Source organism: Mobula birostris, chromosome 4 (genome assembly GCF_030028105.1).
Source record: "Mobula birostris isolate sMobBir1 chromosome 4, sMobBir1.hap1, whole genome shotgun sequence".
NCBI lineage: Eukaryota > Metazoa > Chordata > Chondrichthyes > Myliobatiformes > Myliobatidae > Mobula > Mobula birostris.
The window spans coordinates 92,917,043-92,936,554 of record NC_092373.1 but is presented as its reverse complement, the minus strand read 5'-3'; the positions used below and the strand labels follow the sequence as shown (position 1 = coordinate 92,936,554).

Here is a 19,512-nt window from a genome sequence, read left to right as displayed (position 1 = left end):
GGAATTAAATGCAGCATCTCCAAGTTTGCGGATGACACAAAGCTGGGTGGCAGTGTTAGCTGTGAGGAGGATGCTAAGAGGATGCAGAGTGACTTGGATAGGTTGGGTGAGTGGGCAAATTCATGGCAGATGCAATTTAATGTGGATAAATGTGAAGTTATCCACTTTGGTGGCAAAAATAGGAAAACAGATTATTATCTGAATGGTGGCCGATTAGGAAAAGGGGAGGTGCAATGAGACCTGGGTGTCATTATACACCAGTCATTGAAAGTGGGCATGCAGGTACAGCAGGCGGTGAAAAAGGCGAATGGTATGCTGGCATTTATAGCGAAAGGATTCGAGTACAGGAGCAGGGAGGTACTACTGCAGTTGTACAAGACCTTGGTGAGACCACACCTGGAGTATTGTGTGCAGTTTTGGTCCCCTAATCTGAGGAAAGACATCCTTGCCATAGAGGGAGTACAAAGAAGGTTCACCAGATTGATTCCTGGGATGGCAGGACTTTCATATGAAGAAAGACTGGATGAACTGGGCTTGTACTCGTTGGAATTTAGAAGATTGAGGGGGGATCTGATTGAAACGTATAAGATCCTAAAGGGATTGGACAGGCTAGATGCAGGAAGATTGTTCCCGATGTTGGGGAAGTCCAGAACGAGGGGCCACAGTTTGAGGATAGAGGGGAAGCCTTTTAGGACCGAGATTAGGAAAAACTTCTTCACACAGAGAGTGGTGAATCTGTGGAATTCTCTGCCACAGGAAACAGTTGAGGCCAGTTCATTGGCTATATTTAAGAGGGAGTTAGATATGGCCCTTGTGGCTATGGGGGTCAGGGGGTATGGAGGGAAGGCTGGGGCGGGGTTCTGAGTTGGATGATCAGCCATGATCATAATGAATGGCGGTGCAGGTTCGAAGGGCCAAATGGCCTACTCCTGCACCTATTTTCTATGTTTCTATGTTTCTATAAGCCTACTGACTCTCACAGCTATCTGGACTATTCCTCTTCTCACCCTGTCTCTTGCAAAAACGCCATCCCCTTCTCGCAATTCCTCCGTCTCCACCGCATCTGCTCTCAGGATGAGGCTTTTCATTCTAGGACGAGGGAGATGTCTTCCTTTTTTAAAGAAAGAGGCTTCCCTTCCTCCACTATCAACTCTGCTCTTAAACGCATCTCCCCCATTTCACGCACATCTGCTCTCACTCCATCCTCCCGCCACCCCACTAGGAATAGGGTTCCCCTGGTCCTCACCTACCACCCCACCAGCCTCCGGGTCCAACATATTATTCTCCATAACTTCCGCCACCTCCAACTGGATTCCACCACTCAGCACATCTTTCCCTCCCCGCCTCTCTCTGCTTTCCGCAGGGATCGCTCCCTACGCGACTCCCTTGTCCATTCATCCCCCCCATCCCTCCCCACTGATCTCCCTCCTGGCACTTATCCGTGTAAGCGGAACAAGTGCTACACATGCCCTTACACTTCCTCCCTTACCACCATTCAGGGCACAAAACAGTCCTTCCAGGTGAGGCAACACTTCACCTGTGAGTCGACTGGGGTGATATACTGCGTCTGGTACTCCCGATGTGGCCTTTTATATATTGGCGAGACCCGACGCAGACTGGGAGACCGCTTTGCTGAACATCTGCGCTCTGTCTGCCAGAGAAAGCAGGATCTCCCAGTGGCCACACATTTTAATTCCACATCCCATTCCCATTCTGACATGTCTATCCACGGCCTCCTCTACTGTAAAGATGAAGCCACACTCAGGTTGGAGGAACAACACCTTATATTCCGTCTGGGTAGCCTCCAACCTGATGGCATGAACATCGACTTCTCTAACTTCCGCTAATGCCCCACCTCCCCCTTGTACCCCATCTGTTACTTATTTTTATACACACATTCTTTCTCTCACTCTCCTTTTTCTCCCTCTGTCCCTCCGAATATACCTCTTGCCCATCCTCTGGGTCCCCCCCCTTGTCTTTCTTCCCGGACCTCCTGTCCCATGATCCTCTCGTATCCCCTTTTGCCAATCACCTGTCCAGCTCTTGGCTCCGTCCCTCCCCCTCCTGTCTTCTCCTATCATTTTGGATCTCCCCCTCCCCCTCCAACTTTCAAATCCCTTATCACTCTTCCTTCAGTTAGTGCTGATGAAGGGTCTCGGCCTGAAATGTCGACTGTACCTCTTCCTAGAGATGCTGCCTGGTCTGCTGCGTTCACCAGCAACTTTGATGTGTGTTGCTTGAATTTCCAGCATCTGCTGAATTCCTGTTGTTTACCCTCTGTATGATAAAGCTTTGTGTAAAGGCTTCCCCTTGAAGTCACCTTTGACTGACCTAGCTCCTATTTTGAGGATATGCCTCATGAACAACACACTTCCACCAGAGGAAGTACTTTTTTTCCCCAACTTCCCTGTTCAGTTCATTTAATATTTCATCTGAATTAGAACACCACTTAATCACAGCCTAAGCAAAAGACTCCATAACTTAACCCATTCATGGTCGCTACTGGCCTCTGCAAAAGTGACACGCAGATTCACGATAAATTACAAGATCCTGACTAGTTGGATATGGAGAGGCCACTCATCCCTGTGAAAGAATCTGGAGAGGGTTGTGCGTTTAGAAATAAGGGTTTGCCTATTTAATGCATTTTTTTCCTCACACAGGATCATGAATCTTTGGAAACCTCCTCTTTGAAAGGAGGTGGAAACAGAGGCAGAGGATACTGTTAAGGCATAGGAGCTGATTCCTGACAAGTGAGAGGGTGAAAGATTATGAAGGGAATGGAGGGATATGGATGTCCATAGGAACCTATTTTGTAAATCAGCATCAAGTTCAGCACAATGCCATGGGCTGAATGGCTTGCCCAGTGCTGTTCTATCACCAGGGTAGATGAGACCGTTGAGTTGAGGTTACAAACGGATCAAATATCCTCTCCTGTTCTTAAGCTGTGAATTCAAAAGAAAGTTGGAAAAGTCAATAAGCCATGATTTCAAAATCAGGATGGTGTGAGATTTGGAAGGGAACCGTCAGGTGGTGATTTCCCCAGCTGCCCTTAGCCCATTTGGGTGCAGAGGGCATTGGTTTGAGAGTTGCAGGGTAAGTGCAGTGTGATGTGTAGGTGGGGCACTCTGCAGCCACTGGTTTTCAGTGATGGAGAGAGGGAGTGTTTAGAGTGGTGGGTGAGATGTCATTCAAGGGGCTGCTTTGTCCTGGATGGCGTTGAGTTTCTAGGGAGCCATGAAGGTTCACTCATCCAGGTAAGTGGAGGGTGTTCCTTCACTTCACACACTTGACTTATGCCCTGTAGATGGAAAAGCCTTGGGGTGGCAGGAACCCCAACCCCTCAGCCATTGCCGTAGCCACGGGATGATGTTAATGGGGGTGCAGGGGGAAGCTAGTGGTGGTAATGCCATTGAATATCAGAGGTTGGCTTCTATCTGAAGGACATGGTCACTGCCTGGCACTTGGTGTGCATGTTACTGCCACTTAGCGACCCCTGCCTGAATTGAGCCTTGTGCAATCATAAGACCTTAAGCCATTCAGCCCCTCAAACCTGCTCTGCCATTCAGTCATGGCTGATTTATTTTCCCTCCCAACCCCATTCTCCTGCATTCTCCCTGTAATTTTTGAAACTCTTACTAATGAAGAATGAATGAACTTTTGCACATGTGATGAAGCAACTGAAGATGGTTGAGCCATGAACTCCTCTAGTGAGGTCCTGTAGTGACATCCACAGCTATAACTGTGCTCCTTAGTGTGAACCATTGACTTCTTTCTCCTTGATGACCAATGACTTCAGTTTCAGCAAGTCTGCTAGAAGTCATGTAGAGTCAAATGCCAAGGGAAGTCCCCCTTACCACACTTCTGGAATCAGAGCCTAGATCTATATTTGGACCAAGGCTATGATAAGCAAAGTGGTCCTGAAGCAGTAGGTTCCTTGTGAATGTGGTGCTGGATGGAATTGTCATCCCACGAAGGGATCCCCCTGGGTCAGCAAGCCATGGCCACACTCCCAATATATGCAATGCCCACCCCCTTCAACTTATCCACTCACATCCAATTGCCCCTCTCCCGGTATAAACACTTCCATTCTAACATCTCCCCATCTCATTCTGAGCATGAATCACCCTCCCTGTACCAGAGCCATGATTCCCACTGTAGACAAACCTCTGCAGATAACTGTCGATGCAGACAGCCCCCTCATCGACAAAGGCTTCTACTCAGAGTATTCAATTGCCTGCACCCCTCCCGTGGGAGAGGATGTCCTTACTCTCCACACCAAGGATCACACAACCATTCTTCACCCTCTCCCACTACACCATTCTCTGTCTGAAATTCAGACCTCTACGGCACAGGAGTCCATTCTGCCATTCAAGAGCTGACTAACTCTATGTTGGAAACAGTTAGTTCCAGTATCCTTCTCCCGTCAGCTCTCCCCTCTCCTCCATCCCTCCATCACCCTCTCATAACACCTTTATCTATTGCCCCTTAGCCCTTCTCCACACCCCTCTGTCCCCTTCTTTCGCCACCTCTCCACCATCCTCCTACCCTGCCTCTTCCCTGAATCCTCATCCTTCCCCTTTCCTTATCCTCTATCCCCACCTACTCCTCCCTCTGTATCCCATCCCTCCATTCCCTCCTCTACCGCCCCCTCCATCACTCCTCCCCTCCCCATCAAGTCCCTTCCTACCATTACCCCTCTATCACTCACCTCTTCTTTCTCCTCAGCACCTCCATCACATCCCCTTCCCTCTCCTAAACTCCTCATCCCCTTCCCTCCATCATTCCTCCATCTCCCTTTCCTCTCCTCAATCCCTCCACCCCACCTACCCTATCCCTCTGTCCTCTTGCTCCCTTCACTTCCAACCCCAGCTGAGACCCCACCACCCCACCCCTCCCCCCATTTGCCTCCTGTCTAGGACCGATCCACTGCCTGTCTAGGACTGATCACCTGCCTGTTAGGACCAATCCACTGCCTGTTAGGACTGATCCACTGCCTGTCTAGGACCGATCCACTGCCTGTTAGGACCAATCCACTGCCTGTCTAGGACCAATCCACTGCCTGTCTAGGACCGATCCACTGCCTATTAGGACCGATCCTCTGCCTGTCTAGGACTGATCCACTGCCTGTCTAGGACCGATCCACTGCCTGTTAGGACTGATCCACTGCCTGTCTAGGACCAATTCACTGCCTGTTAGGACCGATCCACTGCCTGTCTAGGACCAATCCACTGCCTGTTAGGCCAAAGGATAGACCACTGGGACTCTGCTGCCCTAATCTTCAGTTTATTCAGTGATAAGGCCAAAGAACTGAGGCCACATCGATCCCTGATATCTGACTACCCTGACTGACCTATGAACACCCCCACCAATCCCTGACCATCCTACCAACCTCTGACCCCTAACAATGCCCAGTGACCTGTGACCACTCCCACTGAACCCTGACCACCCCAGTGACTCCTGACCATCCCCTGACCCCTAACAATGCCTACTGACCTGTGATCACTCCCACTGAACCCTGAGCACCCCTATTGAACCTGAACTGAATATTTCAGAACTCCAGTAACTCATAACTATTACAATTCTGGTACACTCATGCTCATCAATACTGATACATTCACGCCCAGACCAACACCACCACCTCTGAGCCCTTGTTCACCACCATTGCTGGCCCCTGAGCACTCCACCTCCCCAGCTCCCAAACAGGATGTACAGCCAGATGAAAATCTCCATGGGGCAGGACAGGTCTGGAGGGGAGGGAGAAGGTAAACCTCAGGTGCCCTGACTGTAAGGGCATAACTGTCCTGCATGATTCATGCAAGGCCTGAGGTTGAGAGGAGAGTGGGCAAGGGGGAGAGGGTTGGAGTGTTGATTGCCCTTTCTCTGACGCTAGCTCTCAGACTGAGTGCCCTAGGCGTGTGTTCTCCACCTACCCTGGTGTTGGGGGCTCGGACCTGGAACCCCACATCTCCAGCAGCCCACTGTGGCGTCCGTAGCGACGGCGGTAGAGCTGGGACGAAGACAGCTCGCGAAGCCTCACCCCCGCCATCAGCCTCACCAGCATTTCCTGGCCTATCCCAGCCTGGCTTTCCGAATGATTCCTTCTTCAGAAAAGGCACCGTCGCTTTCCCAGAACAAGGTCGCAGTCTGTTTCCCTCCCCCCACAACAGTCTCAATGATGTGGTTGGCCAGACCAAAGCTGCACAATCTGAAAAGCGGAGATTGTCCTGTCAGCCTCCGGCTTCCTTCCTGACAGGAATACCAGGATTCCTGAGCTCAGGCATGGAGGGAGGTGGAGTTACAGCTGAAACATAGGCTGTGCAGTGAAGGGGGAGAGGGAGATCCCAGTCTTCGGACCCTGGGGCTGGACCACCAGATGGCCAATCATGGAGGCCATCATGGACCAGAGGAGGCACTGAGTTCCTAGAGTCTGCCCCTGGACCAGGTTGAGACTGCCACTGCCCACAGAATCCAGGGCAACCCAAAATGTGGGAGTCAGTGAGGCACATTGTAACAACACTCATGTTGATACACCTCACACTGACACACTCACACCCAACACTGATGCTATTACTCACCCTCATACACTCACTCAGACTGAGATCTTCACACTGACAACCACCCACAATGACAACCTCACAATCTCACACCAGAATGACACACCTATTCACACTGGCATACCCACAGCCCACACCCAAACACATCACTCACACTAAGACACTCAAACCCATCACTGACACAACTGCAGACAGTCACAGTTAACCAACACCAACACACTATTTTCCATCCCATGCTTACAAACCTGGCCTGTTCGTACTCAGCCCGTAACACCCTGAAACACTCACACGGATTACAATCCTGACACAGTCACACTCACCAACACCGATACATTCACGTCCACCCCAACACTGGTGTGCATACACACACTCCTACTGAACGTTGACGCTGACAGCAAATCAATATTAGCACACAGCTCACACTCACTGACACACTCACTCACTCACTGTTGCAACACTGACACGGTTCCTATACCTGAAACACACTTTCTCTCCCTCATGCAGCCAAACACATAGAACGTGCGGAGACTATCACCACTAAAACGTGCTCCACCACACGGCTGAACTACCCCGCCCAGTCTCTATATCCCCAAACATTTAATGCTCTGAGCTCTATGGATCTCTGCTTCGAGTGAGGCCACTGACTGAGATTCTACACCTCTCTGCGGCAAAGAATTCCAAAGATATACTCGCCCTCGAGTGAATGAATATCTCCTCAACTCAACAGTGAACACCTGGCCCCGGATTCTGAGATCGTGCCCCTGGTTTGAAACACCTCAGCTGGGGCACATTCCCAACTCGCCAAAAGGTCGTGGGGTCGCTTCTTTTCCTTCTAAACTGCAATACAGACCCAGTCCCTCATACAGCAAACCCAGCATTACTGATGATTTTTCACTTTCTGTGGAAACTATATGCTGAGAAGACCAAAACTGCATGATACTCCATCTATGGTCCTGCCAAGGTCCTGTTAAGACGGTTTACACTGCACTCAAATCTTCTCGTAGAGACCACAATAATACCATTTCCATCGTAACAGCTTGCAACACCTGCGTTTCGGTGCTGGGTGTACTGTGTCAAAAGACCTCTGGGTTGCTGTGAACAGGAATCTTTCACCTTTTTCTTAAAAAAAAACATGCATTATAATAAATGTTTTAAAAATATTATCTTATATCCGCGATAATCTTGCCCAGTCACTCAGCTTGTCTGTGTCCCATTGAAACCTTTTTACATCCTATCCACAGTTGCAGAATCATCGGTAAGCCATGAACTGTCACATGGGTCCCCTGAGACGGCGGAAGGTTGTGGACTTAATGGTACCCAATCCGTTTCAGCCCGCCAACCTGAGGATTCCTTTATTCCCACACTCCGTGGGCTGACCTGGCTGGCATTATATTGAAAGCCTTCAGCAAATTCCAACGCCGCCCAGCCACTGGCACCCCCTCCCTTTCTATTATGCACATGCTCAAATGACTTTATTGGATTAGTCTAACACGGGCTCCTTTCGTTCCTGCTTATTTTTTCAAGTTGCTGTTATTTACATCCTTTACTACCGACTTCAACATTTCCCCAAGCTCTACAGTATGTCAGTAGCTCCCTGTTTTGTCTCTCCTTCCTTTCCTCCCCTTTCATAAGAAATTTTCAGAACCCGTAACCCTGGAAGATTATAATCAGAGTACCCAATGTTACTCCGGGCATCTCAACAGTTGGTGATGTAGCTCTCCACGCACTCTGTCCACTCCCTCTCTTTCCATTCTTAGACACTGATTTCTCCACGTATTTCCCTTATTCTCTCTTTATATCCTTTTACACTGGTTCTCTCACATTTTCATTGCAAGCCCCTGCTTATTCCCACTCCTTTCCTGTCTCACAGTCACCCTCTCTTCCACGCCCTTACTCACACTTCTCTCGCGTTCCCCTCTCTCATAATGCCCTCTCCATTCTTTTTCTCACCCTCTCCCTCCCCGAAACGCTCCTGCTCTCTGTACTAACTCCGCACCACTCGTCTCCTCACCTCCCGGTCATGATCCTCGGCGTGGCTCCCCGCTCGCTCACTGCCGGGAGACAGAAACTCTGCCGAAAGTTTTCAACCCAAAAAAGGACAGCACTGGGCTGCCGTGCGCTCTTGGCAACACCACGGGGCGACTTCCCAAGGGGGAGTGTAACTACTGAAATCTCGTAAACAGCTCAGAGCCCTGAACCAGATCGGAATCTGAGCGAAGGCGCTTTAAAGGGACTGTTTACCCCCGTGGGAACCTGAACACCAGAACCTTTGCGACTTGCAATGGCTTGGTCATATTGTCCTATCTACAAGGGCTCTGCCTCAATTCAGCCAGATACCGCCGCTTATTCGGCCTCTACGCTGGCTAGAATACCGCTCGAGAATGTGTTCTTAGCTTTTGGCCGGGGCGAGGTCAAAGGCAGCACTGCCTCGAAACCTCCCATGATTGAAGTTTGCCAATACTCCCCAAAGGGGGGGGGGGGGGGTATTCACTGACTGGCCTCTCACTCGGAGTGCCCTTGCTCTAGTACTCCACATTGCTGTTTACTTGAACGTGTTCCAATATCCTTCCCAAGTTCAAGATTCAAACAAGTGCCCGTGCCTCTTGAATACATCCGACAAAATTATGGGAAAGGAAGCGGGCCGTCGGCCCTTCAAGTACCCTCCATTGTTGCGTTGGTTTATATTTATTTGGTCATTCCGCCCTTCCTGTCTGTTCATAGCTTACCTTTTGACACTTTTAAACGCCAGCTGGAAACCTATTTATTTAACCTTGCGTTGAACACCTTTTTATTTTTAATGACACCTTTTTATTTTATGCGTGCACTTTATCCTATTGTAAAGTACGTTGAAAGACATTGTTTGCGTGAAAAGCTCTCTATAAGTTATTATACTTGTATTTAATCCCATTTCCCCTAACATTCAAAAATCTCCAAATTTCCTCATGAACATCCTCAGCAACAGAACCTCCACAAACCGCTGCGTAGAGAGTTCCAAATCACGATCTTGTGGGAGAGCAAAATCCCGAATGGGCCAGCACCGGTTCTGGACACACACTGAACTGGAGATGTCATTTCCTCAGCAACCCATAGACACACACAGAATTGTCCATGTTTCGGGATCACCATTAATCTTTCTAAACTTGGTGCAAAATAGGCTCAGACTAATTACTCCCCATATGATTAGCCTATCTCAGGAGCCAATATGGAGAAGCTTCACACCATTCCCTCTATATAACCTTCCATAGCAAGGGAAACGAGACCTGTACACATTAGCCTGGCGTGGTCTCACCACGGACTCATTTTGTTGTGGTTAAGTCTTAAACCCTCTTACAACAAACGCTAAATTTATTAGGATCTTAATTTCTTATTGTACTTATACCTTAAATTCCAGCAGTCACGCCTTCACCCCCAACAAAATTATCCTTCAATCACTTACCATTTAAACAAAGTACAGTATTCCCCTTTTCAATTGTTTTCTTTTAGAGGGTGATTACGCATCTTCCCACTCTCCACACATCCTGCCTCTGAATCCCTCTGTTCCTCCTCACTACCAGACTTGCATCATCTTAAATATAGGACACTCGATTCCTCGGAAGAATACTACTTTTGACACGCCCCCTTTGACCATCAGGACTGAACACATCCTATCCAGATGCATCGTGGTTCGGTATGGTAACTGCTCTGCTCCAGACCACAAGAAGTTGTGGATACAGCTCAGTATATCATGATAAACAGCCTCCCACCCCCTCCATGGACTCAAGTTTATACTTCTTGCTGCCTCCGTAACACAATCAAAGACTCCACCCATCCCAGATATCATCTCTTCTGCCTCTCACCCCCAATTGGGCAGAAGATAAAAATAACCCAAAAATTGAATCACCAAGCAGGATTCTATCTTGCTTTGATAAGACTATTGAATGGTACCTTAATATGACAAGAATGGGCTCTTGACCTCATCATGACCCTTCACTTTGTTTGCCTACAATGGACTTACTCTGTCACCTGCAGCACTTTACTTTGCATTTTCCAAGTTGCTGGTGAACTCAGCAGGCCAGGCAGCATCTCTAGGAAGAGGCACAGTCAACATTTCAGGCCCAGACACAACTGTGTCAGGTCGTCACAACTGTGCCTCTTCCTAGAGGTGCTGCCTGGCCTGCTGCGATCACCAGCAACTTCCGAGGTGTGTTGCTTGAATTTCCAGCATCTGCAGAATTCCTCGTGTTTACTTTGCATTTTTATTGTTTTCCCCTTGTACATCTCAATGCACTGATGGGATGAACCGATCTGAATAGATCCAATTAGATGGCTAAAACCTGGAACCGCCTTTGCACCATCAGTACAATGTATTGCCTACAGCTGAGTTTCCTCTGCCTCTCCAATGCATCTTACACCTTCAGTAGCTGTGCACAAATGAATCAGTACTGTGTTTGCACAACAAATACTTTCTTTCTCTGTGTGTGAATAAAATGCTGTCTAGAGGTCAGTCTTCAATCTGTGACTGCACTACTCAACTTGGAAGGGTGATGCCTAATGATTGTAACTCGTGTTTTGGATTATCTGAAGCTTTATTCTGAGCATGGGCCTCCATTATCCCTAGTAGGTTATCTTGGTTGCATTAATAGCCTTACTAAAGAATAACATTATTTTTATGGGTACGAAACTCAGAGTGATACAACGCTACAAGTATTCCACACTAACATATGGAAGTGAATGTTGGACAATATCAAAGCAAAATGAAGCTGTGGAAATGTGGCTTTTGAGAATGATGATGAAATGATCATGGAAGGACAGAGTAAGAAATGGAGAAGTTGTGAAAAACCGGAATAAGAAGAGAGTTGATATCACCAATAGCAGCTATAATTTCCAGGACACGTACTAAGGAAAGAGAAGCTTGAACATCTTGCAGCGACAGGAAGAATTAATAGAAGAAAAAGTTGCTGTCGACAGTGCATGATATTCATGAGTTACATTAAGAGGTGGACAGACAGAAGTCTTGAAGTGCTTATTAGAAGTTCTCAGATTAAAGACAGATGATCACTCACATCATAAGACATAGCACATAATGACAATGACCATTGAGAAGGTTCAAATCCCTCTCCAGGATTTGAGTACATTATTTACAGTGCCAGCAGAGTGCAGTACTGAGGAAGTGCGGCGTTACTGAAGGCGCTACATTTGACTGTCTGGGCAGGCATGACACATGCTGCAAGGCAAGCAGTTCTCTTGTCTTGTTAAGCATTTCTCTCTCACAAGCTGTCAGTAGTCCTTTGTATATTGCAAAACCAGGAAGCTGAAACTGACCGATGCTTCCCTTGGAGTCAGCACCAGGAACCACTGTCCAAATCCCTGAAACAGATTGAAATCAATGAAACCGATTTTTAATTCCTCATCTGTTCTTCTGAGAAGGATCTCAGAGGTTAAAAGATGTGTTTGTGTACATAAAACAAGACATGACAAAATAAAAACAGACCAGGTCTCAATCTTTGTTAAATTTTGCACAAATTATATTGTGTAGTCTTACAAAATGACACTCAAGACAAACTGTACATTGAGTCAGAGTTGCTTCGATCTGACACATGTGCGTGTGTGGCAGTGCTCCAGACCTCACAACACTAAAACTGCTGGAGTTTAACAACAAACACTGCTGCCAGCTGTACAAAAATGAAAAAAAAAGAAAGGTTGCTGCTTCTCCCAGGACCTGACTCTTGCACGGGTTACTCGTGCAAGGTTCGGTTGAAAGACTATACATGCCCCAGGATATCTTGAGTAAAATCCCTTCTCTCAGTACTGTTGCTTGCTCATCTCCCTCTACTGCCTCTGGCAGGCCCTCGACGTGAAGGTGGAACCGAGCCCTTCCCACTTCTTCCCCAGCTAGGTCCACCCCTGCCACCACCCCGTGGAGGAGGTCCTCCTGGCCCACTGAATCCATCGTCTCGGTGAAAGCCATCATGTCGATCTCCCTCATGTGAATTGGAACGGCCAGTTTTAGGCACTCGTGGTGATACAGCTGGACCACCTCGGCCTGTAAAACAACACAATACAGGCACAGGTTAGTTCAATTTCTAACTCCTGCTCATGATGATTATTTTGTAATAAGCACCTCTGCACTGATGACAAAGCAGCCCACACTATCCTTTCTTAGTGTGTGTGATACTACCGAGCGGAACAGTGATCCAGCTAGCAGAACCATTGCCTGACAGCTCCAGAGATACAGGTTCGATCCTGACCTCAGTGGGCAGTTTGCATGCATTCCCTGTCTCTGAGTGCTTTGATTTCCTCCCACATCCCAGAGTTATAGAGCTTGGTAAGTTAACTCATTCCTATAAACTTACCCGTGGTGTACAGATGAGTCATAGAAGCTGGAGGAAGTTGATTAGAATATAGTGTTAAATAAAATGGGATTAACTAACACTGGATTAGTGCAAATGGGTTAGCACAGACTAACTGGGCTGAACAGCTCGTTCCCTGTTGCACCTCCTTAAGATTGTATGTCAACCTAGCACTGGTAGGAGCTGCACATCCACCGACCTTAAGCAAATAGCGAAGTGCCCCATATTCAACCAGAAAGTTTATTCGGCAATCAATGAGCCAGTAAAATCTTCAGTCAAGACCAAACATTGCACCTGAGCCTTCAATCCCATCTACTCATACATGATAACTATGGACTCGTCTGCTAGTGCAGCTCTATTGTGCAGCAACACAGTGGCTCCCACAGCAGTCCTTCACTCTTGCCATGCTGCTTTACAATGGTAATTGTTAACTCAATTTCCCCCTGAAGTAAATCTAGCACAGACAGAACAAAATTAATTTGATGGCAACACACAAAAAGCTGGAGGAACTCAGTGGGTCCAGCATGATCTACAGAGGGAAATGGACATTCTGGGTCAAGACCTTATACTTGGTTGGACTGAAAGTGGCAGCAGTGTGGACTTGATTGCTCAGATGACTACTTTGTGATTGCAGTTTTGGCTGAGTGTATACATTCCAAAACCTCCTGGGGCCCCTGTCCTTCAAACGGCAACCCACTGCATTCAAATTCTCCCTCTCAGCGACTCAGGTCCTTTGGTTTATATATTAAAATTCCAACAGTATGGCATGCTGGAGACTTTGCTGCTGCTGGACCGTTAGTCAGTCTAGACTACTAGTCACTACTGCTACAAATAGCAAAACAAACCTTTATTTCCTTATTTTTACATGTTACACAGAGGTGCAATAAATCAGTGAACCCTGTGAGGTTAAAGGGAGGCACTTTGAACCTCAGCTATGGACACAAACCCACCCACTTTCCCGGCCCATTTCATATTTCTGAATGGCTTAAAATTAAAAAATGATAGAAAAAGTAAATTAATGTTTTATATTAGGATAATTTAATCTTGAGGATATCAGGTTACCTTTACAAATCTTTTCAACTAATTAACTGAGGGAGAGGTAGTTTCTAACATAACTGTGGATAATCACGTAAATAATATTAAGGCCTGTTGAGGCCAGGATAGGTGGGCAGTTCACCTTGACACCACCACCTTCAGGGCCAAGTTTAGTTCCTCTACTGACAGTTTTTGACTGTGGATGGTGGAGGTTTCCCCCGAACAAACCTTGTTCTCTGACAGGTTCATGCATTTCTCCACGGTCCCCTCTGCCACCCCAGCCATCGCGATGACCTCCTGGAGACAATGGCCTTTTCTCAGGCTTACGGCCACCTTCAAAGCGTGGGAATTCATCATGGCCGGGTAGGGGAAGGAGACCTCCTCGCCCACCTGTAGAACAGTTCAGCACATTAGACACTGACAATGAAGCAACTTCCATCAGACTCAGGAGCCACTGGTATCTTTGGTGCCTCACTATCATGGGAATGTCACAAGTTGTTTAAGATGGTTGGAGGACTTGGCAGGATGGATGGAAGGGAATTACCTCCTCTGAAGTGAGAGTTCAGAAGGAGGGGCATGGCCTGAAGTTAGAACAAGAGTGATCAGAAAGAACCTCTTCCTGAAGGGTTGGAAGAACCCAAAATCACATTAAAAAGGTTCGAGATAAGGGAGAATTATGAAAAATTTGAAAATAAAGACTGACAGGATTTTGTGAAGTTAGGATTGGATAAAAGTTAGAATATGGATCAATGATTTTCTGATTGAATGGTGTGGTAAACCAGTATACTTATGAGAAGTAAGGACAGTGGGGCAGGCTGACCAGCCATCAATGGTTAGATCCTTTCAAGGTGTTACTCTGAAAATAGTCCACAATTTGGTCTACTTTACTGCACATTAGGGCTTGCAACCTAGAGAGTATCTCTATATTTATTAGAATAGGGTTATCAGTATTGGTGACCACTTACATGTTTGAGCTGCTGTATAAATTGATTAATCATTTATTTCCACAAAATTATGGATGGAGATATGATCTATCAATATTCAGCTGTACCTCGCATTGCTCCACGACCTCGTCCTCTCCCTCCTGGGTCACGACCCCTTGCACTCTCTTCTGTTTGGTCAAACTCCTCTTCGCCCATAAAGTCATCCATGTTCATAAAAGCATCTCTCCCTCGTGGGCCACAGCCATCGTGCCGAGTCCCCCCTCGACCTGGCCGGAACCTAGAAATAAAACATTTAGAAACTCAGTTTCACTGACCCAAGTGGTTTCACCTCACTGTGACCAGAAACTGCCTAAAGGCTTCAGATCTTTTCAAAAAGAAAGAAAACATGAATTTAAAGGTTATCACTGGACATGCCCTGATCTACCACTGTTCTAACTCCAGAGGCCCAGTGGAAGACAGGCATGTCACAATCACCAGTACACAGTCACAGTAACTATTAGTGATGTCCTGTTTACACTAGCTCTATCTGAAAAACCTTATTGCTTCAGATAACACTCCAAAGTGCTGCAATATCTGAATACTACAAACCATCATTTAAATATTGCATATTCCTACGGGCATGCTCTCTCAGCTGACTGCACATGGTGAACTAGTCAAAATTCTTCATTAAGAGATTATTCAGCATTTTGACACAGAACAACCACATTGACAGGTACGACATGTACAAGATCTGATCACAAAGTAATCACAAAATCGTCTATGAGGAAGTGATTGCCTTTGAAATGCAATCATAGTTCCAACTGTAAGTAAAATAACTGCAGCCATAATCTCCTGAGAATAAAGTGGAGTCAGTGCAGTTGCTTTCAGCTCACTGGAGTAAGCTGAAAGCAACAGTAAGGCAACCTGAAATAAAAATATGATGTTGAGGAAGAGTGTAGCTGTGAAATAAAATACAGGTGTCCCCTGCTTTTCGAACGCTCGCTTTACGAAACCTCACTGTTACGAAAGACTTACATTAGTACCCTGTTTTCGCTTTCAGAAGGTGTTTTCACTGTTACGAAGAAAGGCAGCGCGCGCCCCGAGCAGCCGCTCTCCCCAGATTTGGAACGGCATTGCTGAAACATGTTGCATTGAGCAGCCACTAGCAAGGTGAGTTCTAAGGTGTCAGAAAAGCCTGAAAGAGCTCGTAAGGGTGTTGCACTTAGCGTAAAACTAGACATAATTAAGCATTTCGATCGTGGTGAACAAAGCAAGGACAAAGTGAATGTGGCTTGTGGAAGTTGACGAAGACGATGTTGAAGAGGTTTTGGCATCCCATGACCAAGAACCGATTTCTGATTGCATCGCCTCTGATCTGGGCTGACAATTACGTGTCGGCGGCACCTAATTAATTAGCATGTTTATTTCGGCTTTTTTCTTAATGATGAGCTGTGTGCCTCCCGGCTACTGCTGCGTTCTTCGCGGCAATGTATCGATCGGCGGCCCGGAGGGTGGGGGCCACTGCACCACCCAGCCTGCGATGACTCAGTCTAACACACCATCATCAGTGTGCTCGGTGCTGTTTTCCCATTTCGGTAAGTGATACTACACTGTACATATATTATTTCTACTTTATACAGGCTGTGTATTTTTATGTGTTATTTGGTAGATTTGGCAGCTTCATAGTTTAAAGGTTACTGGAGAGCACATTTATGCCAACAGCGCTTGCGTGAGATTTTCGCTACGGAGATCTGTGCAGGCAATCGTTGTAGAGAAGTATTTCTACTTTATATAGGCTGTGTATTTATCATATCATTCCTGCTTTTACTATAGTTTACTATTATTTTAGGTTTTATGTGTTATTTGGCATGATTTGGTAGGTTATTTTTGGGTCTGCGAAAGCTCACAAAATTTTCCCATATAAATAAATGGCAATTGCTTCTTCGCTTTACAACATTTCGGCTTACGAGCCATTTCATAGGAACACTCTACCTTCGAATGGCGGGGGAAACCTGTATGGCATAATATGGTTATCCACTTCTCTGGGAAAAATTAGAAAAACCGATTTTCTTTTTGGAAAGGTGACAATATTTACAAGGAGCTATGTGTCCTTAAAACAAATTAGTGCCACGTGTGCAAGCACAAGAAAGTAGAAAATAAAATTACATGATGCTTCTATTAAAAAGAGATTCTGAGTATATTGGATTGGGACTAGTACATTCTGGCTTAATTAAGCAGCTCTCCCAATTAGCTTAAGTTTCACGGAAATTGTTAAAAAGGTATAAAAAGGACAAAATACCATGTTACTGCGTAACAATTTATGTATTTAAATTAAATAGAGAACATTACCAATACCTCTATAGTACTATAAAGCTATGTATTAGTTCCTAATAGTTATTGACCGAGGAATTTATCCAGTGTATGCTGCCATGTCCCATTGATTGACTGTAAATGAACAAAATCAGTGCAGGCAACCAGTGCAAATAATGGGCTGCGTCATACAAGGCTCTCAACAATTGCATCGACTTAAATCTTCATTTTCATTATAAAATTCAAGATGATTGTCCATACTTTTGAATTCTTCATAATTCCTAACCTAAAGTAGTGAAATCGTTTCACTTTCACTCTCAGGCATCTCCAAGCCTGAATGCTTGAACAGCTTTGAGCAAAACAGTTCTATATTGTCTTACTGCTTATTTCTAGCCAATCATCAGTGACAAAAAAATCATTGCTTTTTGAATACAAACACGCTGAACTGACGCTACTTAAAAACTTTGCTCCAAGCTCCAAAGGTCCATAGCTAGTCTCCATTGGGGATTCAGAGGTGGAGAGGATCAGCTTAAAGGATAGTTTAAGAATAAGGATCCACAGCTGAGATCGCACACAGTTCTCGGAATTAGAGATACAGTGCGGAATAGGCCCTTCCAGCCCTTCAAGCCACGCTGCAAGCAACTCGATTTAACCCCAGACCTAATCATGGGACAATTTACAATGACCATAAGACATAGGAGCAGAATTAGGCCATTCAGCCCATCAAATTTGCTCTGCCATTTCATCATGGCCGATCTGTTTCCCCCTTAATCACATTCTCCTGTCCCTTCTCCCCATCACCTTTTGTGCCCTGACTAATCAAGAATCTATCAGCCTCCACCTCCACTCCCAAATCCCTTTAGCCAAAGGGGCGTGACTCTGTAGAAATTACTGCTTATCTCCATTCCAAATGGATGCCTCTCCATTTTGAGGCTGTGCACGCTGGTCCTAGACTCCCCTACCAGGGGAAACCTTTTCTACACACCTACTCTATCTAGACCTTTTAACATTCAATCGGTTTTAATAAGATCACTCCTCATTCTTCTAAATTCCAGCAAGTACAGGCCCACAGCCTTTAATTGCTGCTTATATAACCCTTTCATTCCCAAAATCCCATCCTTTGAACCTTCTCCAATGCCAGCACACCCTTTCTTAAATAAAAGGCCCAATACTCCAAGTGAAGCCTCACCAATGCCTTATACAGCCTGAACATTACATCTTTGCTTTTATATTCTAGTCCCCTTGAAATGAATGCTAATATTACATTTGCCTTCCTCCACCGATTCAACGTGCAAATTAACCTCCAAGGAGTCCTGCACAAAGACTCCCAAATCCCTTTGCACCTTGGATTTTTGAATTTTCTCCCTGTTTAGAAAATAGCCTGTGCTTTTATTCCTTCTACCACAGTGCATGACCTTACACTTCCTGACACTCTCTGCCATCTGTCACCTCTTTACCCATTCTCCTAATCAGTATAAGGCCTTCTACAGCTTCTCTGCTTCCTGAACACAACCTGTCCCTCCACCAATTAAACTACTAACCAGTATGTCTTTGAACTACGGGAGGAAACCAGGACAAACATGGAAAACACATGCATTGCACGGGGAGGACGTACAAACTTGTTTGAGGTTGCCGGGATTGAACTCCAAACTTCAACGCCCAAGCTTAACCACTACCATGGTGCCCCACTGAATATTGGGGTTGAGAAAGCAGTAAACTATTCCTATGTCAATATCCTGTGCTGCACTGTCCAACACAAACCAGAAGTGTAAACTGTTCCCATGTTAATATCCTGTGCTGCACTGCCCAACACAAACCAAAAGTGTAAACTGTTCCCATTTCAATATCCTGTGCTGCACTGCCCAACACAAACCAAAAGTGCAGCATTACATGTCAGTTCTACAAGTCACAATTATTTACACTGGGCATTAGCTGTACATCTTAGCACAGATCTTGGTGCTTTAGTGTAGAACTCCTGATTAATGAGGCACTGTGTCCAAGATTAATTCTTTACAAACCTGTGTAGTCTCCTTACTTTCTAGTTTTGAAAGCTGCCCAGTTGTTTAGGGCTGGAAGGTCAAGGACTGTACAAAACCATAAGGGATGGCTAACCCAGACTTAGGAACATTTTGATGGCAAAACTCATCACGGGTGATGTACCAGTAGAAACAATTGTTAAAATGGCTGCTGATTTCGATCCACTAATGGAAAATTAGAAAGCAGTCCAAACATACACTTGTGCACAACAATGAACACTCACTGGTATCATCTCAATTCCTGGTTCTGACTTTGTAGATTGTCAGCATCAAGCAGCTTATCTGAGGATGGAAAGTATGCAATTCAATGGGCCTAGTAGAAGAT

General features: G+C 46.0%; 2 protein-coding genes across 2 annotated transcripts in view; both read right to left on the bottom strand.

Annotated features, from left to right (window-relative positions):
- Positions 1–6,192, bottom strand: part of LOC140196483 (LIM and senescent cell antigen-like-containing domain protein 2) — a 28,699-nt gene extending 22,507 nt beyond the window's left edge. The window contains exon 1 of the mRNA XM_072255768.1: positions 5,931–6,192. Within this exon, the coding sequence (XP_072111869.1) occupies positions 5,931–6,061 (131 nt within the window). The 5' untranslated portion in view covers positions 6,062–6,192. The remainder of the gene's footprint in view (positions 1–5,930) is intronic.
- Positions 6,193–12,034: 5,842 nt separating this feature from the next.
- The window catches only part of wdr33 (WD repeat domain 33), a 154,174-nt gene continuing 146,696 nt past the window's right edge, over positions 12,035–19,512 (bottom strand). The window contains exons 19-21 of the mRNA XM_072255759.1: positions 14,970–15,139; positions 14,147–14,308; positions 12,035–12,576 (exon numbers count right to left, since the gene is read on the bottom strand). Coding sequence (XP_072111860.1) covers positions 12,353–12,576; positions 14,147–14,308; positions 14,970–15,139 — 556 coding nt within the window. The 3' untranslated portion in view covers positions 12,035–12,352. The remainder of the gene's footprint in view (positions 12,577–14,146; positions 14,309–14,969; positions 15,140–19,512) is intronic.